Source organism: Micropterus dolomieu, linkage group LG23 (assembly GCF_021292245.1).
Source record: "Micropterus dolomieu isolate WLL.071019.BEF.003 ecotype Adirondacks linkage group LG23, ASM2129224v1, whole genome shotgun sequence".
NCBI lineage: Eukaryota > Metazoa > Chordata > Actinopteri > Centrarchiformes > Centrarchidae > Micropterus > Micropterus dolomieu.
This window is the reverse complement of record NC_060172.1, coordinates 15,428,877-15,454,292: the sequence shown is the minus strand read 5'-3', so window position 1 is coordinate 15,454,292 and position 25,416 is coordinate 15,428,877. Positions and strand designations below refer to the sequence as shown.

At 38.9% G+C, this 25,416-nt stretch overlaps 1 protein-coding gene across 2 annotated transcripts in view; it reads left to right on the top strand.

Annotated features, from left to right (window-relative positions):
* The window catches only part of LOC123963189 (gamma-aminobutyric acid receptor subunit beta-2), a 72,501-nt gene that overhangs the window by 29,525 nt on the left and 17,560 nt on the right, over positions 1-25,416 (top strand). For both annotated transcript variants that reach the window (XM_046039832.1, XM_046039831.1), the window contains exons 4-5: positions 7,133-7,353; positions 17,441-17,523. In XM_046039832.1, the coding sequence (XP_045895788.1) occupies positions 7,133-7,353; positions 17,441-17,523 (304 nt within the window). The remainder of the gene's footprint in view (positions 1-7,132; positions 7,354-17,440; positions 17,524-25,416) is intronic.

The following is a 25,416-nucleotide window of genomic DNA, read 5'->3' as shown; positions in this document are numbered from 1 at the left end:
AAAAAATAACACGAGAGAGAGGGAAAATGGAATGGATGGGGCAGATGAGGAGGGGGATAAAAGAGATGGGAGAGAAAGCAGCAGAGGGAGGTCATTGCTGGTGCTCAAATCAGAGGCTGGGAGTGAGGAGTGTGAGAATAAAAGCAATTTGCATCACTGCTCCACTGAGCTTTCCAGTGCCTTTCATTTACCCCTTCTAAAACCCTCCATCACACCCCCATCCCTTCCAGCAAACTCACCACCCCATTCAACAGCTCTAACTGGCTTCAAAGGTAGTGGGAAGAAAGAGATATATAACCAGTACTCACAATTTAGTCATCCTCATTCTGATCCCTCTCTCTTTTCTGTCTCCTTGTAGACTCAAGCCTCCATTCAACTTCCTCATTCCTCTTCCTCCTCCTATCACACCTCATCACTCCCCAACTTTCCTCACTGTTATTTTTCCTGCAGTCTGTCCCTCACTTCTCCTTCACCTTATCTTCCACCTCATACTCCACCCTTTTGTCCATTTCCTTTCTACTCAAATCCTCCCATGAGAAAGCACAGCCTTCAAATGCCCAAAATGGCCTATGTTTGGTCTGTGTAGACCTAAGCGTAATTGTAGAGCTGGGTGCTTGTAGTGGGTGCACCACTACAAGCGTCCCCTTTCAAGTTATACATAGGGATTTGAACCATTTTTATTATGAAAATATTGGTTGATAACCCTTACCCCTAACCCTAAAGATATTTGCCTAAAAATTAACCATAGCAGTAGCAGATTAGAAAATTGTGTTGTTTTGGACAATGACAATGACAATAACATATTTAGTTTGTTAGGACTTGCTTTAAAAAAGTGCAAATTGGCTGATGTGACGATCCATGATTAACAAAGATGTAACAAATAATGCAGACACAAAATAGGATTTGTTGCAGTCCAACAAAGGGTTAGTGGATGGGGCAACTTGAAGGATGAATCAATTGACAAGGTCAAAGTCGGCAGCTGGAGCACCTTTTTTTATTTGATTACCAATTGTTATTTATTTTCCTCAAGTTCCTACTGATTGCCGCGGATCTGTTTGGTGGAAGGAATTAGATTTTTTGTTTATAATACTGAGAACATTATGCTTCCCATTTTAGCTGATAGAGCTATAAACTGGACATTTTCAAGGCCAATTTACAGTGCAGACAAGTCTTGCCAAGCGCAAAGCACATGACTTGTTATCTATTTGAGCAATGAGAGATGGTTACCTACTAACACTTTTGGCATTCATGAGTCTGCCTGGCAGTAAAATCATGTCAGACTCAAACTGTAATATCCATGGAATGAAATGCTAATATGAGATTTTGCACATTTTGGCTGCCTGAAGGGCTGACTGACCAAGCATCTACTGTAGATATAGCATTGTCTGGAATATTTGCCTTTGTCAGAGAAATATTCCCACACAGTGACCCTGGCTATAAAATGTGCCCTTTCAGTAATGGAACACAAACTTAAAGTTTGCAAGTGCATTTTAGGGAACTCAACTTGATGGGACTGTAGAGCATGTGGGCTGGGCTTTGTCACAGATTAGGTGTTCAGTTAAGAAACATAGAGCTCATGGGGTTGGTCCAGGGAGGAACATGAAGCCATTCATGCCACACAGATCAATTGATCATCAGTTGACTGCTTGATTATTCCATTTTTTTCAAATTCCAAATTTGGATACAAGAATATTTAATTTTCCAAAACAGGACTAAACTGTCTAAAGGGGCATTCACTATGCATTTTACAACAGTCTTTCATTTATGTTCCATATTTTAACAATTTTCCAATCAGTGAAAATATCAGTTACAGGCTTACATTCAGGCCAGACTGCTTTTATATCAGAAAGGACTACTTGAGGCTTGCTTGCAGCCTTAGAGCATGTGCCAGTGTGCTGAGCAGCAGTATTAACTGCCCTTATATCGTTTGTTTTGTTACCTTTATTATGTTTATAAAATTTCAACACAGATGCAGATGAAGGCATACTGTACATATAGTAAAATAATGGGGGAAAAGTAATAACCTTGATTAATTAACTGACTGACTCATATTGAATATACTGTGTGATCTGTAAGAAGTATCTATTGAAAAATCTTGAGGACACATTTACACAGTAGGAGGTGTGCTGTGGAACTGGATATTAGTTATTAGTTATAATGGATTTTCACATTCTGTATAGCCTGGAGTGTGAGAATATAATGATCACTTTGTATTGTCCTCTCTTTGGCAGCTTGGCAGCACAGCAAATTCTGCACTCATAAATTCAACATCATTCTTCCTGTATCACTCTCTGTCACCTTTCCTTCCTCTTTCCATTTCTCTCCCGCTCTCTCTTTCTCTCTCCAACATAGTTTATGTACTGATGCTCATTATGACTGTTGTTATGACAGCCTCCCTTGCACTTACATGCACAGCAGCTGCAGTTATTCTGGTGATTTACAACCTCCTCCTCCTCCCACAGAGAGAGAAAAAGAGAGGCACACTATAGCTGTCTTTGAGGAGAGCTTTATGTTCACAGTAAACTAGCCAGTGGTACCTCCACAGAGCCTGTCCCACAAAGCAAATCACAACTTCCTCAAGGAGATAGGCCTGCAATGATACGCTCTCATGGTTGACAGTGGAAACATTCACTTAGTTTAATAATTACACCCCAGGAGGACACACAGCACCTTCTTACTCCACCATGGCTGTCAGGTTTTTTTTCAGACATTTCACAGCTACTTAAGAGTACTTTAGATTCAAATAGTGGACTCCGTGGTGAGGGGACTTGTGCATATGCCAGAATGGCTGATGGCTTTTACAAATGATGCTTATTATGTGTGCTAGGGCTGCAAGTGCAGTAATACACAAGATCATAGCTCTTGTTATCTAACCCCTGCTGTTACATATTGCGAAGGACATACTGCATATTGCAATATCACATATTACATCCACAGTGCCAGGTGAAAATCACAGCTGCATTGTTTTATTTAATCCTGTTCAGCCCTGCCTGTGATCTCTGAATCACAACAAAAACATACACATACATACGTCTATGTAGCCCCATGAACTACATAAAATTAACTGACACACACACGCAGGCAATAGTCATATTAAGATACACATTGCATTTCTTCATTACATATCTATAGAAGGGATGTACTGAGACAGACTGCAGATGTCCACATTTCTAACAAGGCAGGATGAGACACTGTATGTTTGTGCGTGTACGTGTGTGTGTGCACACACACACACACTGAAGGAGAGCTACAGAAACCTCCCTGATGTTTTATACATCACAGGAAATCATCCTGTTTGATGGTGTGTAGTAATGAGAGAAGCAGAAGAAGTTTGGGAGGACTACATGGCAACAAGCATCTCTTTAGCCACATGTGCTGTGGGGCACAGCATGCGAGAAAGAGCTGAGTGTGAGCTGTTACATAACCACCGACCAGGGATGAATTGTTGGGAAGGCAGCACGTGAAAACTAAGGATCCAGTGGTGCTAATATAAACCCATCTGGGTGGGTTAGAGTTCTTTTATTATTATTTTCCATAAGAGAGAAAATTGGCCTACAAGTTTACTCTGCTATTTCCATATTTTTATGTAGAAACCTACTTTCTTTGTGGCAATCTAACAACGTCTCATTAAGCTTCCTTATGCTCATTCAAATATTTTACTTCAAACTAACCTGAACACGGACTTCTAGTGTCTCTTTCATATAAAAAAAAGGCTGTGAAAATGAAATTTCCCTGGATTCACTCAAATCATTCTGTTCCCATTCTATGTCCAATTACAGTGCTGAATACTGGAATTGCCACTATACTATTTATGTCTTTTGAAAAACTAAATTCTCAAACTCGTGGTTATCAGCACCTCAAGCCAAATAAGGTACAAACAACAATAACAATATGACATAACCTATTTAAGTCAAACAAGGACTTCACTGAGAAAAGCTGCTCCTGTTTCCCTGACTCCATCCAGTCAATATCCAAGCCTCCAGTTCCCAAGGTGCTGTGGGATGTCAGATCTGTAGCCGACGGGTATATTCAAAAATGCATGTTCAGCCTCTTTGCCAAAAGTGGATGTGCCAGTCATGACAAAAAGTTCCCTGAGACAGCAAGTTTATTTAACTTAGTTTTTCATGGATGATTGGTAGGCTTCTTACTTCAGTGTGCTACATGAGCATCTGACTGCTGGCTTGACTGTTTTACGTGACCTAGATTTACCATCAGGGATTTTCAATGCAAAGTACTAAACTTCGTCTGTTTATTTATAAATGATTAACTTACTGTATGTGTTTCAGGTTTCATGTGTTTTTCGTCATAACTAATAGAAAATATATTCTTGTATGTACGGTCCAACCCTGAATTTAACCACGATAAATTTGCTCAGTGCTTTGAATTTGAATTTTAAGATTACAATTTACATAAGTGTTTATTTTTTTGTACACAAACAGTTATGTTTAAATTCAGTGCGTTTCTCACAAAAACACATGTTTTCTTAAAGTCTAACAAACAAGAACTGAAAGAAGCTGCGGTAAAAGCCTGGAATAGCATCACAAATGAAGAATGCAACAGTGGTGATGTTGATGGGGCTTGGGGCAGTTATTGCAAGCAAGGGTTATGCCACCAAATATTAAATGTTATTATTTGTTCCATTACTTTTGCTCTCCTAAGAATGCAGTAGTCTAATACAAATACAATATGTCCTAAGTTGTTTAACACATCTAGATGTGAATACCAGGAAATAAAAGCAGAATTTCTGAACTCTTGTCTCATACTCATCTTTTGATCTTGATCAACATCTTGATTTTGATCAACAAAAACAAAGGAATTTGCTTTACCGTTCCAATACTTTTGGAGGGGACTGTATGTGTCATCCTCAAGCTCGGGTCTTCTACCAGAGGCCTGGGAGTTTGAGGGTTCTGCGCAGTATCTTAGCTGTTCCTAGGACTGCACTCTTCTGGACAGAGACCTCTGATGTTTTACCTGGAATCTGCTGTAGCCACTCTCCCAGTTTGGGGGTCACAGCCCCCAGTGATCCGATTACCACTGGCACCACTGTTTTTTTCCACATCTGTTCTAGCTCTTCTTTCAGCCTTTGGTATTTCTCAAGCTTCTCGTGTTCCTTCTTCTTGATGTTGGTGTCGCTTGGGATTGCCACATCTATCACTGCTGCCTTCTGCTGTTTGTCGATCAACACAATGTCTGGTTGGTTAGCTATCACCAGTTTGTCAGTCTGCATCTTGAAGTCCCACAGGATCTTAGCTCGGTCATTCTAAACTACCTTAGGAGGTGTCTTCCATTTTGACCTTGGGACTTCCAGCCCATACTCATGGCAGATGTTCCAGTACACTATGCCAGCTGCCTGGTTATGGCGTTCTATGTACGCACTTCCTGCCTGCATCTTACACCCTACTGCTATGTGCTGTTCTGTCTCAGGGGCATCCTTGCACAGTCTGCAACTGGGGTCCTGCCTGGTGTGGTAGACTCCAGCCTCAATTGATCTTGTACTGAGTGCCTGTTCTTGTGCCGCCATGATTATTGCTTCTGTGCTGTCCTTTAGTCCAGCCTTTTCCAGCCACTGGTAGGATTTCTTGATATCAGCCACTTCTTCTATTTGTCTGTGGTACATGCCGTGCAGCGGCTTGTCCCTCCATGAAGGTTCTTCGTCTTCCTTGTCCTCACCCTCGGCCTCCCTTGATACGCTTGGTGTAGAGTCTCAGGGTGCTGGATTTGGGGTGGAACCCTCCTTGCATTGTGAGGAGCTTTCTTGTCTTGATGTCAGTGGCCTCTATCTCCTCCTTTGGCCAGTTTATTATAGCAGCGGGGTATCTGATGCCTGGCAGGGCATATACCCCAAGGTATTTGTAGCTGTCCTGAACATCTGCAATGTGGCCTTCTGATAGTTCATCCCCCTCGGCTCTGATCATCTTCCCTCTTTTTAATACCATGCGACCACACTTGTCCAGTCCGAATGACATTCCAATGTCATTGCTGTAGATCCGGGTAGTGTGAATCAGTGAGTCGATGTCTCGCTCATTTCTTGCACACAGTTTGATGTCATCCATGTAGAGGAGGTGACTGATGGTTTTTCCACTTCGGAACCGGTATCCGTAGCCAGTCTTTTTGATGATCTGGCTGAGGGGGTTCAGGCCTATGCAGAACAGCAGCGGGGATAGTGCATCGCCTTGGTATATGCTGCACTTGAGGGTGACTTGTTCAATTGGCTTTGAGTTGGCTTCCAGATTTGTTTTCCACAGCCCCATTGAGTTCTTGATGAAAGCTATTAGTGTATATTTATATATATATATATATATATATATATTTTATGTATATTATTTATATTATGTATATTATGTCCAACCCACTCTGATGTCTGAGTCTGCTATGTAAAGCAGACACATACAGTCCCTAAAAGGCTATGTGCTGTCTGTGCGTGACTTGATGTAATTCTGGTTCTGGGAGGACAAACAGAAGAAAATGAGTGAACTTGTTATGCAAGTACAACATAGTGAGCCCATTTCACAAACAATACTTAATCCCAGAAAGACAGCAACTGTCAAAGCAAATAGAGCATATAAGAGATATTTTAAAACTGATTTTGAGGTTGCTTGAAGGCTATTTTCATTTGTCTGGAACATGTGGTCTCTCTCTCTCTTCTGTGTGTGTATGTATGCGCAAACACACAAACATGCACAATAAGCCAACCGAGCAAGCCACACATATATTTTTATCATATATTAACAGACCCGAACTGACACGCATACACACACACCAAACCCTAACCATCTGTCCCTCTGTCTCGCTTCCCTCACATACACACTCTTTCACACTGTCTGTCTTAACCTCATGTGTCTATGAAAAGAAGGAATCCCCAATTGCCTTGTACTAAGAGGTTTTACTGCTACTGTTCCATTTGCTTTTAAGTGAACTTCATCCAATATTGAAGCCTAGTCTGGTCTAATCTCAGAGCTTGCAGTGGGAAAGTATTGCAGAACAGCTGTGTAAAATGGTCATTTTTTGGAGGGTAACCCTCTCTTCTCTCTTTTCTCTCCTCCATTTTATCCATTGCTCTTCCTTCCTCTCCCTGCTCTTTCCCTCCCTCCCCCTCTTTGTCCTCCTTTGCTCCCTCTCTATGCACTTTCAGGACTACACTTTGACGATGTACTTCCAGCAGGCCTGGCGAGACAAGCGGCTGTCCTACTCTGAGATCCCCCTCAACCTGACCTTAGATAACCGGGTGGCTGACCAGCTCTGGGTCCCCGACACCTACTTCCTCAATGACAAGAAATCGTTTGTCCATGGCGTCACAGTAAAGAATAGAATGATCCGACTACACCCAGATGGTACCGTACTGTACGGTCTAAGGTCAGATTTTAATCTCTTGAAATAACGTTTTTGACTTCACAACAATACCAAGGGTTAGAAATTTACATGAGCAAATAAACTGAAAGAAAAAACATATATCTCCCACCTCTTTGATGAGTACGGTACCAGATAATGATGCTAACTATGCTGCACAAATTGTAGTAATTTCCACTTCATGTTGTCAAACATTTCAAATTTTATCTTTTGTCAGTGTACTTTCTATTTTTAAAATCAAACAAACAACCTGGAGGGAAAAAAAAAATTCTACCAACTTTAACATAACAATGAGTCAACAATTGCTGCATTGGACTCAGTCAGTAATTAGCTCATTAGAGCCAGATGAAGAAAACTACTGATGTGAGGTGCAATATTGCCCCTGAGCGAAAATTAGAATGTTGATGAAGTGACCTACTTGTGTCCTCATTTATAGGACGTGCACATCACAACACAAGGCTTCTGTAACAATAAATTCAACTCTTTTGCAAAGTCTCTGCATAATTTACATCACCATCAAAAGTGTAAAACAAAGCGCATGTAAAGTTCATCTGAAATTAAATTAGCTGGGTTTTTTTGGTTTTGTTTTTTTTCTGCTACAGGATACATATTTGCTCTGTAAATTGCATGCCGTGTGTTCTCTTAGAGAAAATAATCATTAGCAAGCAGAGAGAAATTTAGTTTTTGGCTTCATGATTGCGACCCATATGTTTGCATTAACCAGCTGGACAGGATTAGTTCCCTAGATTATCTTTAAACAACCAGTCAAACGGTTACATTTTTAACTGTATTTGAATAAGTAATTGTTATAATCATCATTCTATCATAGGCACACAGTCACTCTGACTATCACAGCAGCCTGCAACACAAGTGCCATAGATATAGAAAAACTCACATTTATAAACGTCCCTACTATGCCTGCATATTTCCTTCTTAACTTACAAATATATTTTTTGATATTCCCATTTTTCTTCTTTTCAATAACAAAATTCTATGAACACTAACTTGAACACTGCAAAATGGGACCACTAATTGTGATTTTAGTTGGACTTTTTGATTAATTGTAATCTTGTCAGATGATAGAAATATCCATTCATGCTTTCTACCAAAGAACAGTATGTTTGTAATTTTTACAGTCTTCTCAAATTCAGTGTGACGGATGACTTTCTCAGACAATGACATTCAACATTCCTTTGAAACTACAAAGACTGTAGTAAGACTTTTACAAAACATCAGGTTTGATGTTTTCTTTGTTAACATTCTTCAGGGAGTTTACTTTTGTTGGTATTCTAAATATTTCCCGAAGCTGAGACATTTGCATGTTTGATAAGTTAATCTGTCATCTGTTTTTAGTAGGAAGAAACAAAACCCCTCTTCTATAATATAAGTGGATTGACCAACTCAGTTTCAACCTCTCAAAGTTAACATGATTACAGTGCACTTCTTACACCTCACTGATGTCTCATCAGTTCATTTTGCAAATAGGCCTCTGATGCACAAACTCTATAAAAAGTTATTGAAAACCATAACATCTTAATGGCCATCATGGCAGCGCATTGGCACTGCTGTGGGAGAGTGGAATTAAATAGAGAGAGATAGAGACAACAAGGCAAAGAAGGAGAGAGAGGGGATTGCAAAGAAATCTTGTCAGTATTGCTCTGTTTGGTCGTCTTTACCAGTGCTGTCCATTTTCATTACTCACACACTGTTACAGTGTTCAGCGTGTTGTCAGGTTTCTTACACAACCTGAGAAACATCTCTGCCAAGGTCCGATGGAAGTAACATCACTTGAGTGGCAACAAAATGCCAAACAGTTAGTAGATATAAGTTGTGTTGCAGTTCTACAGCAAGCGTAGAAGGGAAGTGAAAGAGAAGGAAGAGCAATCAGATTCTTTAGAGATGCAGGAGATTAAGAAAGAGGCAACTATTAAGGAGAGAAAATAAATGGAGCAATGTCTGTCTCTTTAGCAGGACATTTTACTTGGAATAAGTGCTAAGGCTATGAGTAAAAAAAAGAAAAAAAAGAAAAAATGTGTCCAATGATGCCAAACAAAGGCAAAATTATGAGATCTAGCTTATAACTGCAAGGGACAAGGGACCTTTACTTGAATGTAAAGTCCAATTATGGCAGAGCATTCATTCAAGTGAATTAGAATCAGATTTTTTAGAATTCTTTTTACGCTCAATGCCATCAGATTAAATCCTCCTGTCAAACTTACAGTCGGTTTACTGACATAAACATTCTTTCTAGATCATAGCTATGTTCAAAGTAATGTTCAGACACATGATTTGATGACAAAGCAAAGCATTATACTTCAGGTCCCTACATACAGTAAACACAACATCAAGCATAGTGCTTGATTATTTTTGAAGTTGTCTGATTGATGAATTCCTTAGAGGTTTATCGCAGTGTGGGAATAAAGAAATTTTCTAAATCAAAGCCAATGTGCTCATTGCCATTTAAAGTGGACAAAAGCATACAAAAGAAAACTAGAGAGGCACCAGCAGATTGAGTTCTACTTCAGCATAATCTGACCCTCACAAATAGTACAAATTATCCCTGTGTCAGGCCATTTGAGTTAAAACGGATAACCTACAGTATCAACGCAACCACTGAATCCAATATGCAAATGAAAAATCCATCATCACTTGGAATATGGGTTTGCACATTTTTCATGCACTGCAGAAGTTATGACACAAAGTCACTGCAAATATTACTTTGGATGAAGTGGGATTAGGTTGAAACTGGGAGAAGAAATCCATCACCCTTGACACTCAATATCATGTAAGTAGGATGACCAGATTTTTACAAATCCTAAATTGGGTCATGTCAGTGAGTGCGCACAAATCCACGCAGCATATTACTGTCCCCTGAAAGCCTAATACACATTATGTGGTTATTTAATTTATTATGCCAATAAATTAGATTAGACTTCATGAAACTTTAATGGTCCCTGAGAAGCCAGTAGTAAAACCATACACCAAAGAAAATCAAATATGTCTAATAATAGGGGTTATGCAAATCAAATGTCCTATACTCTGACATAATAAGGATACATATATGAATACAAATATGTGAAATTATTAATGCATATATTCAGTATCCTCACTCAGGGACAAAGTTGGTGTTTGTCTTGAAATACACTGAATTGCTTCCTAAATGAGATTAGATAAGAAGATTGATGTCATTCTCAGTCTGTTTATTGAGAATGGAGGTGTTGCCAGGATTAGCTTAGCATCACATAAACACTGGCAAAACACACTCTAAAACTCAAAAATAAACATGGTGTGTTGTCCGTAAACAAAAAGAAATGTTAAAAAGACAATTTGTGGTTTTACCATGAATTAGGTGCTTGAACTATTTCTAGGCAAACAACAGTCAGGGTTCAGTTAGGGACTTCCCAGAGTCACAGTCGTCAGTGTGAGGTTGCCAGGCAACCAGCGGAGACACTGCACAGAAGTGGTGGGCAGATTGATAAAATGTTATCAAGAAATAGTTACTCTCCCCAAAATAAGCTATCTGAGAGCTCTGAGTAAGCAACATGAAAAACCAGTGTGCAATGTGATGACAAGTTACCTGCACGAAAATCTGGTAAATCTGTCCACTTTCTGTAAATGTTTAACAAAACCTAAAAGTGTTTTATCAGAACAGACAAACAACTATGTAACTTCATGAAGCAACCTCAGACTAGATCTACTGAATGTTGATTTAGACCTTAAACAGACTACATCATAGAATATTTTTCAGATTTGTTTTGGATCATCAGACTCTATGGATGTAATTTTTTTTTGCCCATTATGAAAAAGTTTTAAATCGAGCATGAAAAGAAAAAGGTGTGTCCTTGTACAATCACTTCATCTGTGGCCTATAGTGATGCAAAAAGTAAATCTGTGTCTCACAGTTAATAGTTTATTTGTCATAGAATTACAATATACAAACTTTAAGGTGTATGTGTATACACAAAGAGAAAGATACCTTGTTGACAAGGAGAATCTTCTCATTGAGAAAATGTAATTGGATGCAGTGATTCCATAGATGCTGAGAATAGAGAAAGCTACACACAGAAAGAATGTACAAACACCTGATGAATATTCATACACACACTTACTGTATTTGCCATTGTACTGCCAATTCATTCCAGGGATTCATTATGGCTTATGATATGCATTCATTTGCACAAATCTGTTGACAGGTAAACTATTGTTTCTTTTTCCACATAACTGCTAACACCCCCACATGGATCGTCAATACTAAATCTACCATTCCAAGGGCATTCTTTCACCTGCAGAAACACATTAGCAAACAGTAGAAACTCATCCCAGGAAGTATAATAGCAAAAGCAAATGATCACAAACAACAGAATCTCTCTGTATTTCCCAGGCAGGGTAGGCCTGAGAGGGCACATCTAAAGGAGGGTATTGCTTTTGTTCTTTATCTGGGTTTTTTGCTGCAGGATAGGCTAAGACTGCAGAAACAAAGAGCTTTTCTGACAATTATGTAGACAAATTGGCATACACAAGTAATATCTGATTTTAATAACCAATATCAGGTTGACTAAATATTAACAGTAAAGGAAAAACATATTATTGAGCCAAATTCTAAAGAGCAGTGATTTTTTTTGGTTGGATATGTAAGTGGTGCTATAGCATCCAAGTGATTAGGTTCCGTCGGCATCCTGCTCCCTATGTTTTCTTGGTAGGCTGTAGGTGGGAACCAGCTGGCTATGGGGCACGAGTGCTCTCTGAATGCTGTCATTATCTTAAATATTGAAACATGCAGCAGATTTTGTGTCTCTGAATGAAACTCATAGAACTCCATATGCAATGGAAGAGAGGTATCAGATTCTTTATGAAAGTAAAAAAGGCTGTACCACAGTGTTAAAATACTCCACTGACATATATATATATATATATAAATCACAGTGAACTACTAGGGATTGTGAGCTGTCATGAGACAGGTTAGTAGTCTTTTCGCATGTGAAATCTTAATCTGCAAATTAACTAGAAAACTTTTGTCAAACTGTACAAGAGTAGAAAGTAGTGATATACAGGTATAAGGCAGTACCAAATACATCAAAACTGTACCTTATTATTTGATTATAAAACTTTATTATTATTAGAAAAGGAAAATAACAACTGTAGCAATCAGCGCTATAGACTGGGACCAGGATCAATTGATAGTATCAATATAATAAGTGACTAAACTCATACTGTAATAAGAGAAAAACATAAATTTAGTGTCAAGTAACTCTACCTAGGTACAGTACTTGAGTAAATATTCTTGTCTGTTCCAAGTATGTGACCAACAGTCAACACCTTTACTTGGCCTGAATCCCAATGATTGCTGGAAACCCTTAGAGCTACTTGGCCATGATTTGACCTCACAAGTTTGATCCATCCAGGAACAGAGAGCACAGTCTGGTAAATATGTAGGGCCACTGCAAGTGATGCAACATATGGGGCTCAGTTGGTGCGGTTGGCAGTGTCCTCAGGCTGTAACCAAGCAACCAAGGCCTACACTAAATCCAAGCGAGAAATGCGGCTGTGCATCATTTAATGGATGGGACAAGCAGGAAAGTATGTGAGGGTAAATGGAGAGCCAGACAGCTGCAAACACAATCAGGCACACACATACACCTCCACAGAGTGACGGCAACATAACATGCACAGGAGCATACATGCACACACAAAACATGCCTGACCTTTACCTTTCCCACACAGTCTTTTTAAAGACTACGCCAGAGGCTCTTGCTCTCAGTTCTACACCAATGACTCCATCTTGACACAGAGATCAGAAAGTAACCAGCAATTTACTCCTTGGTTAAACACTTGGAAGCCACAGAGCTCCATCACCTGCAGCAAATCCATCAGAGAGAAATAAATGCTGACAAAGACAAGGGACAAGATAGCAAGAAAAGGAGAATACCTCTAAACCTCTTAGGCTCAAACAACTTTCCCGTCTCACTCTGGGGGGTTGGAAACCCCTGAGGTGTTTAATATAAAACAGCATGTTAATGCTCAAACTCGTCCCTTTTATCTTCTTTATTGCTATTAAAAGGTGATATTATAATAGCCCCCTCACTGTGTCACCTGACATCCTCTGTCCTCAAAATATTTTCTCTCGTCTCATCTCTCTACATGATTTCATTGTTATTGTCTCTTTTACCTTGTTGTCCTCTGAAAACTGTAAAAACTACTTAGGATTGTGGTTCAAGTTTGGTTAAAGGAACTGTTGCTAAGAAAAGAAACATTAAGTTGTAGAAGTTTTACATTGGTCTACTGGCTGTTTGTCTAAAGAGCTTGTTTTTTGTATTAAGTACATTTTTCTGTAAGAGGTTGCTTGCTAGGAAAACATGAAGCCTTTTAATGACCATTATATTTATTTTTTTCCTCTTCGGGAGCCTTGATGGGCACATGCTATAAAGATTTAATCCAGTATCTTTTGTAGCTTTGCGCTCTTTTAAAGTAACACCAGCCCAATCAATGATATGATGTTTAAAACAGCATTCGTATAACCATCTTGCAAACCCAGGGAAATCACAGAAAGACAACCCATGAGATACAACAGGTGAAAAACAGAGATGATACAATGATAGACAGACTAAAATAGAAATAAATTATATAGAGAATGATCTGAAAATTATGAAATTAATAAGTGTCACCTTAGTTGCTACCATATTCTTCAACTTACAACCACCACCCAAACTGATAATTTAGTTATCTATAGGCTGGTTCTGAATCATATGTCCCGCACATCCATCACAATGCAAACACAGTCCACTGGTTTTCATAGTTTACCTAAATTTACTCACCTTCATATCAGCCAAAATGGATGATTTGGTCTTGCAGACCTAGATCTCACAGTGCAGTTGTTCAGCATCAGCACACTTGGGTTATGAGGCACAATATCAAATGTGTTGCTCTTTTTGGAGCACTAAACTCTGGCCGTGTCTATACTGGGTAACAGGCTGATAAGGACCATCATAGAGGGTGAGAAGATGATTTTGGTGAATTACAGTTATTCATGAACTGTGAAAAACAAACATTTCTCTTAAATTTCTGCTTGATTTTGTGTTGACCTCAAAATGATACCATGAGGACTGTTTTGAATTGGGTATGTGTGGTCCCACCTGTACACCATATGGCACCTGTGGTGAACTATTACAGACAGAATGAGATGCATCTATATAGAAAACTGACCGCAACAGCTTTGTGAAAGAACTGTCATATTGCTTCGTCATCATTTCAAAAGCATTTCAAAATCTAAGAAACATTAGGAATATGAGATGCTAAAAGGCTGGCATTGCAGTGGCAGTTGGTCTGAATAATGGAATAGTGAGAGAGAGCAAAGATAACAGAGAGAAAGAGTGAGAGAGGCACACAAGAGCGATTATCTCTGCTGTGTAACACAGGGGATTGGACTCAAGATGAGCCTCTCCTCTGGCACAAATGTATCTATGTTGTCAGGTGTGCCTAGACGATTACCCACCATGCTGTGCTGCTCTGTGGCATCTCCCTCAGTGGGAGTCAAGTTCTCACACAAGACCAGAGCCGGGAAAAGAATGGCTGCCTATTACTCACCGCCTTGTCCTTATGTTCCCTTCACAAAGTCTGATGGACAACATAACCTTATCTACTGACTCATGGCTGGCCGATGTTATTATCCTGAATTATCCATCCGTCTATTTGTTTTGATAGTGATTGAAATGCTATAATGTTGAATTATATACACAAAATATGATAGTGGCAATAAAGCAGAAGGCTATACCTCCCAGGTCACTGCTATTTACATCTAGTATTAAAGCACTTAACCATGCTAAAACATTTCTTTTTGAAAAGATTATTTTTATGAGCAATGATTCTATAAACAATTCCGATTAAAAATTTGCTGTTAAAAATATATCAAATGTTATAATAAAGAGTGATGTATTGCAGGAAGCTCAGCATTGCAGCAGCTCTTTAAATAAAGAAAGAAAAAAATTCTAACAATGCTGAAATGAGTTTGATGAGCCTGATTTTGGCTCATTTGGCTGCTGGTCATGTAGACCATCCGAGGTCTCAAATCTCAATCTGAGGTCAAATCATTAAGTGTTTTTAGAAAACAATACAAATAGAAGAAAAGTACCTAATAAAGAATTATTCTTAATAAATTATAATATTAAAAAATTTACAAAAACTTACATGTGAAAAAACTATACACTATACTGAAATTGAGTTTACCGTAGCCTGTTTGATGGCATGTGTTTTTTTATGTCAAAATTGGACTCTGCCAGAGGGAAAGTCAAACAGTTAAGCCTCAGGTATTAGCTTTATGCTCCATTGAAATGAAGATAATAATCTACAGCCTTATTGATCTTTTCTCTCAGCATGTTACATAGTGTCAGGTATTGTTGATTTGCGGCACTTCAGGTGCTGGAGATTAAAGCTAAATCCCATTTCAGCATGCTACAAGATAATATGATTTACATTTGTCATTTAAATTAGTTGCTCATATGAAACTTGTTAACTGAATGATAACTCTGAGACCTTTTGTTAATGAACAGTGTCGGGATGAAACATATACCAGTGTGATAGAGGCCTATTCCACTGGTCCCGTAAAAACAACTCCCTTGATTTACACAATATTCAGAGAAATACATTCACTGATCTGATTTATTTATATATTATCTGAATGTGACAGCCGTTAAACCTCATTGGTATCTTGAGATGCAGAAGAAAAACAATTTCATTAGCTTAAAGATCAACACCTCACCTCTTATATTTCCCATGTCCTTTTGGAGTTGCACTGGCATCTCTCAAGTGACACTTCATGGGTTAAGAACTAAAATATAAGCGCTTTGATTCTAAGCAGAGACAAATCTAAAAGTACCACCCACAATGTTTTTTTTATTGTTTATTCATCAAACCTTTCATACTCAACAACAACATTCACAAAGCAAAACACTGTCAGTCAAATCAACAGAGGGAGGGATGGACAACTGTGCCACACTCACAAAAATCCTTGTAAATCACAGATTTAGATTTAAATAAAGCTTTATGTGTGTATAGTTTTGCTTATAACTAATTAATTTTTCCCTCCAGATTTGTTGTAACAGCTATGGAAATAGTTCTGCAATGTGAAATATGTAATTTCCTCTTCTTCTGCTTCTTCTTTTTGTAGTCATATTAATAATTGGTTTAAAACAAGCAATCATCTTGACATGTGCAATCTTTGGGATGTCATCAGGTTGTAAAACATTCCTTTCCATCCCACATGTTCCATGGTTATATGACATGCAGTAGTCAAGAGTACAAACAGTACCATTGTTATCTCTGGCTTACTGCTGCCACCACTGTCCCACAGAGTTTGATCCCTGCAGTGACTCGCATCTTAGGTGGGGCCTGACAGAGGGCCCACAGGATTATCCAAACAATGCTAAAACTGGGACATAAGGATTAGCTTTGGCCCTGTAATCCCCAATGGAGTTCCCACCACTGATGCCACCACCCCCAAACTCTCAAAGGCTCATGCATTTACCTGTAGAGGTTTTGAAGATTTTAAGTCTTGTTTAGTTACTCATGGTTATGTGGATAATAACTGGTCATAAGAATTCTATGAATGTAATTATAAGCACTTTGGTGAATGAAGTAAAACTGTACTAAGGTTTTGCCATGATCATTTAGAAACTTTCAACACCGTGAAGACAAAAATCTAACCAAACTTAATCCAAATGGTAAAACAGACCAGGGCCAATGCAAGGCCCGTGGACACAGGTGGAGTTCTGGTTTATGATTGCTGTCAAAAACCTAAGTTCACCAAACTTCAGATTGTACACATAATAGGTACTTTAAGATTTGTTCGTTTAAAGTTTGTTCCTAAATATCTGTACTGCAGAGAACAGTTTTGGATAATGGCATTCAAGTAGTGGTCTTCATTCTGATCACTAACAGGATCTGAATTATCAGTTATGCTATCATCTTTGTCTACATTTGCTGGACAAGACGCTGGGGTGTACTAATATTATCCTACCGTGCAACAAACAACAATTTGCTATCTATCAAATTCTACTATAATGCCATTAATTGACCACATCATTTTGTCATGTGTTTTCAGGATCACTACCACCGCTGCTTGTATGATGGACCTGAGAAGGTATCCACTGGATGAGCAAAACTGCACACTCGAAATAGAGAGTTGTGAGTAATTCCTTCCTTTATTCTTTAATTATTCTTTTATGTCATTTATTGATTTTTTGTTTCTTGTCAGTGCAATGAAAATCTCGACTGCCGTAAGTGTCTAAAGCCTTATACAGTGGCATAGCCTCAGTTCTGTTCAGTCAGCTGTCGGGAACTATGCGTGACTGGAAACGCACTAGGTCCTAATAATGTACGCTGTAATGTGGTACGAGGATTTGTGGTGGTACATTTCCAACATAATCCTTTCCATCCAATTTATTGTATTTCCCCTTGTAAAAGTAGACTCATTCATTCCTTCCAAAATATACCATCAGCTATGCTATCTAGGCCTATATAATACAATGGTACATAGAGTTTTCACGCAATAATTTGTTCCAAAAATGGTCTATTTCAACTATGCTTGACAGACTTTATTATTATTTTAGGTCAATTGGTTTAATCAGCCTACTTTTTATTTTGATCAATTTCATCACAGTTTGGTGTAGATGATCTGTTATTAATATCCCTCATCAAGTGAGCTAATGGTCTTAGTTCAGTGAGTACCTCTACCGACACTAGAGCGGTGGACTACTTTGTGCAATGTGCGCTGTCTGTGGTGCTGAAGTGATAAATGAGAGCTAAATGCTTATGCTGCCCAAAGCTCAAAGCTGCAACCTAGTTTCAACTGACAACAATTTACGAACAGTACATCCTAAGGGGTGTGTGGCAGGTCTAAAGAACCTACCATTTAACCACAACACAAGGTTTGAATGCATCCCAGGACCTTTGTTGTATCTCCATCTGTCTCTCTCTTTCAGCTTTTCGTCTGTTTGATATAGTAAATAAGATAAAAATACAGGATGGCCTTAGTTTTATTTAAGATTTTCTAATGGTAATTAATAAATCCTAAGCTCACATTTCTCAAACTATTTTTTTTTTTTTTTTTTACAATTTTACTTGTGCGGGGTGTAGTCAAACACAGCTGACAGGCCTGAAGCTAACTGCTGCTTTAATCCCAAAAACCCTTCTACCACACTTCTGGCACACTAGAGAGGGATGAAAGTAGTGGTGAGGTAGAAGGGGTGACCATGCCATACATCGACCATCATGGGAAAAATGAAATTTGTTTACAAACCAAGATGGTCAGACTTGACCAAGCTTAGTCAGAACTCAACTGGATAGCTAAATGCACCTGAATGTAGTTGTGTTATACTCAAATTGTGCAAGTGAGATGGAAGGCCTACAGCTGGAGCTGGTGTACAAAGAGAAAGAGAGCATAATGAGCAAAGAAGGCAGTTTAAGAGTTGAACTATTTAACTCAAGATTGCACAAAATAGTTAAACAGGGAAGTCTTACAGAGGCCTGATGCTACTAGCAAAGCATTTGTGATGAGAATTTCTACTTGTCGTTGTTATAAAGATCTCATCCTGGTACCTCACCATCAGCAATTTTCTCTTTCCTCTAAATCTAAGTCTAAGACCTGGAATTTTCTGTATTCCAGGCTAAGGATGCACACATCTCCATAGCAGTTTTACAAAATGTGCTGTATCCTGATACATGCCACATGTCTATCAACAGTCTGTGCAAATCTGTGAGAGCTTGGTAACTGGAATGCATGAAGACTCTACTGTACGGTAGTTGGCAATGTGCTCTGCTCTGATCATGCATCAAATGTGTTTTATTTGATGTATGATTTGCACATACAGCTATTCAACTGTAATACATATTGCATCAGATTCTATAATTTACATGAAAAAAGTTTGTTGATATCAGTAACTGAGGAAAAAAGCACATTGCGTCCATCTTCAGTATGAACAATGGAGGCCATCTGGCTCGAGATAGGTACAGTAGAAACGTCCCCCCCCCAAAAAATGGAAAAGGCAAAGGAAGGAGAGAATGCTAACAGAGACGGAATTGAATCAAGCTGTGGAAGATTAGTGTAAAAGAGATGTGGAATGGGATGAGAAACATTCTTGTGTGTCAGCTGTTGAAGGGAACCAGGAGGGGACAAACCAATTAAACCTATTTTTCAACAGGTTTGACAAGGCAACATCAGGCCAGCTACTCAGGCTTTCCCCTCTCCTTTACTGATGACAGTGCAGTTGGCATCACAGCTCCTTAGCAAATCTAAACTGTCCATCAAAGATATAACATGACTGTCCTTTTCCTCTATCCAGTCTGTCCATCACTGCCACTTCTTAGCATGCTTTGTGCAAGAGTAAGAGCGCTAAAGATAAGCAGTTGTCCAGTGGCAGAGGTTTGTTTCCCTAGATTATAATGATTATCACCAGAGGCCTGATAATGGCTTGCTTTGATTTCCCCAGAGTTCAAACATCCTTTAACCCTTTCTGTTTGAGGTAGGCAGGCATTATGGGCAATGTCAGCAATTCCTGGATAATGGATGAACTCACAGACAGATAGGATACTGCATTGTTTGGTGTAATTTATCTTGATACATGTGAAAAAACTGTAGTTGGTTTCACTTGCATTTTTCTCCTTTTATCTTTCCTGGGAAATCACATATTCTTTACATTATTTTCACATATTTAGAACACTAGATATGAGATAGACTGTTGAATGTGTGTTACTGCAGATCTTTCCATTGGGTTCCGTTAATTGTGGTCCAATATGAAAATCAACTTCACAGACTTGAAATTTTCTTATGCTGGGTAATCCATGACAGTGAATATTTGTAGATACTGTAAGTTACCTAACCATTGGTTTGTGATGCAGTTTAGAATACTTGTTGAAAACAGCTTACTTATGGTGCATTCTTGTGCTTAAGAGAGTTTACTAGCTCCCATCTTTGGTTGTTTTTTTTTTTACAAATACTGTCATCAAGCTATTTACTTTTAAATGAACTACAAAAAGAAACAACCTCTGTGAACACCCATAGCATAGCTCTGGGGACTGTACTGTTCCTTCTTTTGGAAAATCTCTATAACTCTACACTTCTGACTATCTTTGACTCATGGTCAGGAGTGAACCTGGTCACAGTCATGTCACCTACAGAAAGGAGAGATGGCAATGGCCACTCTGTTTTGATCACCTTGCATACATGCTACAATTAGATTGTTGATTTTGGATGTTTGTATTTCTAGGAGACCTAAATATATTATCCCTAAAGCCATCATTCTTTTTATAATTGTATATTAAAAATGTGTTTACTTATACAGAACACCTTTCTCATTTTATTCATCAGAGCAAAGAGGAACATTTTTTCATTTTCTAGTATAATAAGGTCACAGACCAGGGAGAAATTAGGAAAGTATTGAAGCAGTAGAGAGGATGACCTTCATGATGACACTACTATACACATGATTGCTAGCTTGTCATCTGTAGTTTCTCTTGCCATGAGGAGTGATGTGCAGAAACGCCTTAATCAAACCTAATTGGAAATCTGGTATGCCTCTGGTAAGATGGTGTAGGGCTTGTAACTGCAAATGATACCTCATACTGTGTGTAAATTTAAACTACTTGTTTGAAAATAGTTCAGGGGAATGATGGGAGGCAAGTGAGGGGGAGACAGAAAGGGACATTGGCTGTTTACAAATGAGTGTACCTCACAACAGAGCTAGTTCTCAGCAACTAGAGCACACATGCTTCTCTTTTAATTTGGTGACAGGCTTTTACCCACCAACTTTAAAACACACTGGGGAGTAACTAGTAACTGCAGCTTTGTGTGTGTGTGTGTGTGTGTGTGTGTGTGTGTGTGTGGGGGGGGGGGGTATGTATTTTTCATACATTTGCCTGCATCATAATTTGATACTCTGTTCTCTTCTTTCATCTGATGACTTGTTTCCAGTGAGTTTGGTTGAGCCAATGTCTCATATTATCCCTGATGTGGAGCCAGTCGGCAGTGTCTGTCATTAAATAAGCTTTGACATGTTGAATTTAAAACATCCAAGTGCTTTCATATATGGATCAGGCTTTCATCCCTTCATGCTGACCTTTTTTAATTATACCAAGCAAAAGTTCAATTGCTGACCCTGGTTTAATTACCAACTTTTAATCACGCATTAACAAGCTGTTTCAGGACAGTGGTTGCAGTATCAGCACAGTAATTTTGTGCAAGGAGGGATAGAGCTAACATATTGTTTTCAACTGTACAAAAAAGTTCAGTCATCAGTTATAATTGTCAAGTTACCACGCACAAAAAATCTCAATACAGTGTTAATCATTCTCAAATGCCTCTTGTTTCCCAGCTTACACAATTCTGTCACTTTTTGAATAAAATGTAATTGAAGTTATACTACATTCCAGGTTTAGATACATTATATTACATTAAATACATTCTAATTTGCTAGCTTATCTTCTTTATTTATTCTTTATAATATAAATTTAGATTGGCTTTAATACCACACAACCTCAGCTTCACATTCAGCAGTATTGGATAATGGTTTGATTTATAACCTTGCAAGCCAAGCCCTGTCACCCTGCATTTGTTTTGTTCCTGCTTGCTAAGCATCTCTATGATGCATACGTAATCCAGGAGTTCAACTATCGCATAGTAGGCCGCACAAGATCTTACGTCAGTGCAAGGAAATACCATTCCTTGCATTATTAAAAAGATTTAAACCCCTGATGTTGCTTCCGGGACGCTGTTACAGTAATGCAGTGTACAATGTAAAGTGTAGATACTGCTGTACAGTAGCTATGCCTCCATGGGAAGCTAATTCTAATCAAAGATGTAACCTTGACTTCACAAGTAAAGCAGCTGTACACCTTTTCAATAAATCATAAGAATAGGGTCACTCAGCTGTTAAATAGTGAATACTAAACAAAAGCATGTTTTCTCTGAATAGCTTCTTTAGCGTTGGAATATGGTGGCTCTTCGAGAGCCAGCACAGTTAGGAATTTAAGCTAAGCTGCCCTAAAAAGCAAGACAGAAGGGCAACTTAAACACAAATTAAGACATATCCTCACACATGCACGCTAAAACAGACAATGTCATCCCTGTTTATTTTGGTATACAATGAGAGGGGAGTGGAAGGCACATTATGGGCTGTGTCCGAAATCACCCACTACTCACTATATAGCGGACTATATAGTGAGCTCGCTATTTTATAGTGCTGTCCGAATGTATAGTGATAATTATTATACCCTATATAGTCCACTCAGTGTATCCCTGAATGCATTTTGAATAGTGTGCAACCGATGGTCACTAACCAAGCCCTATATACCATCATGCATTGTGCTGATAGAAAAAAACAGTCCACCAACTGATTGTCCGACGACAATGACGTAATTAACGGCGCCGATATAATGAATGGAGTATTGTCCAAAAGTGTTGTTTTAATAATGCAAGTGAGCTCACTATATAGTCCTCTACGTACAACTCCCTACATAGGGAGTGGGGAGTAGTGAATGAGTGGTGATTTCAGGCACAGCCTATGACTGTGATTTCACATACTTTACGTGCACTCACAATAAACCATAATAAATCATTTCATTACAGCATCTCTACCAAGTAATAGTTATATTTTCTGCACCAGCGATCCACAACACATGGACAGAGCCACATTCGCTGTCTATCTCTCTTTTGCTATCTGTGCCCATCATAGCTCATTTTTAGAAAACACATCCTCTAGGGTGTAAATGGTTTCTACACTGGGGCTTGAATGGCTTATTTATGTATCTTATCTTCAGATGTCCCTCTCTAGACATGCAGTCAGCTGCAGCTTGCTGTGTACTGCAAAAGTTTGAAGACCTTTTTAATTGGACACCAGGAATAACATTAAAGTCGCTTTGAACTGCGCGGAATCAAACATTTATCTGAGACATATTTAAGAGTGGAGTAGCCTTCTCTGCTAACAGGGGAGAGAACGAGAGGCAGACAGTTGTTCAGGGGGTTTGATTTGAGGTGTCCATTTGTGTGTGGGTGTTTAAGGATGTTTTTGTGTGTCCATGCAAGCATGTGTGTCTTGTCTATGTGTTCATTTATGCAGGCGTTTGCCTGTGTCTGTGGACATTTACTCAAATCATTGTCTATTGATATGCATTTAGTTGACATGCATTTCCTCCTGTAAACTGTGGAAAGAGCAAGGTTTCTTAAACCATGCTGTGTAAACACTAAAGTTCTAGTTAGGTTGAACTAAATAATTAGCTTTTTAGTGGACACAATGTAATTTAATTATTTACACACAGTCCCCTAGACTTCTTGTGGACAAATTCAAAGGCTTGTTTGGTGGTGCAGCATTCAACATTCCTAATTTTACTATTGTGTGTGTATAGTGAATAAGGTTTGACATCTGTTGTGACATCTTTTGATTTTTTTTATTCTCTAGCAAGGTTTGTAAACACTGTAATAGTAAAACACCACTTGTACTCATCATATATGTGAAGAAAATTAGATGAAAGGATGCACATTTGTTAGTGCATCTGTATAGCCTTAAAATGCATGTCACCATGACATTTGTGTTTATTACATATTAAAAAATGTGTTTTATTTCCTAAGTTCTATTACAGGTATTCACTTTTTTAAAGTATAGAAAAAACATTGTTATCCCTGACTATGTTTTGCCTTAAGCAAAATCAAAGCCACTGTTTTATCTCCCTCCAAAATCCTTCTCTGCCCATTAAAACAAATCAACTGAGACATTATTTCATAAGCTTGATAAAAAGGCCTGGAGTCAGATTTGGTCAGGGAGATATGCCAGAGTCCCAGTTAAATAGCTTTTGTATTGTATTGCTATCTCCTCTGATGCTATCGTGAACAATTTCATTTATTTTTGGCCTGCCAACGCTCCCAGATTTTGGAATTCACGAGAGAAGCCTTTGTGCTAGAGTAAAATACATATTGTCACACCCATAGTTTCTTTTTTCTTTTTTTTTGTAATGGAGGGATGACTTTGCTTCTCATTCCACTGAGGAATCAAAACGCTAATTTCCTCTTTTGTCATTTCAGTGTTTTTTAGTTAATAGATATACTGTAGACTAACTCTCTCTTGTCTGTGATGTCTGCCTCTTTCTATTTTTTTCTCACTCTCATTGTCTTTCCATTTATTTTCATGCAGGAGGGGAATTCAATTCAATTCAATTCAATTCAATTTTATTTATATAGCGCCAAATCACAACAACAGTTATCTCACAGCGCTTTTCATAAAAGAGCAGGTCTAGACCGTACTCTATGATGCTATTTACAGAAGCCCAACAGTTCCCACCAAGAGCAAGCACTAGGCGACAGAGGCAAGGAAAAACTTCCTTTTAAGAGGCAGAAACCTCGAGCAGAACCATGGCTCAGGGTGGGCGGCCATCTGCCTCGACCGGTTGGGGTGAGAGAGAGAGAGAGAGAGAGAGAGAGGGCAGCCTAGACAATATACACACAGAGGTACAGACAGTACAGGTGATGTTGCTATAGACTAAATGAAAAATGGTACAGATATTTATAGTAGTGTTAATGGTAACAGTCGTAATGTTAATGATTTATAATAACAATAGGACTAGTAACAATAGTTGTTGTAGCAGAGGGTGCCGAGCAGGAACACGGGGGCAGCAAGTGACCCGCAGCCACAGATCCAGACTCCACAGCTCCAGAGCCAGAAAACCTGCAGGAAGTGATAGGAGGAGAGAGGAGAGGGACGAGAAAGCACAAGACTACCAGAAAGGGGAGAAGTTGTGTTAGTAACATGCAATAATGGGATGAGGTTGCATACAGAGGGAGAGAAAGTAGAGGAGAGAGGAGCTCAGTGCATCATAGGAAATCCCCCAGCAGTCTAGGCCTATAGCAGCATAACTAAGGGATGGTTCAGGACTAACCTGAGCCAGCCCTAACTATAAGCTTTATCAAAGAGGAAAGTCTTAAGCCTACTCTTAAATGTGGAGATGGTGTCTGCCTCCTGAACCCAAACTGGAACCTGGTTCCACAGGAGAGGAGCTTGATAGCTGAACGCTCTGGCTCCCAGTCTACTTTTG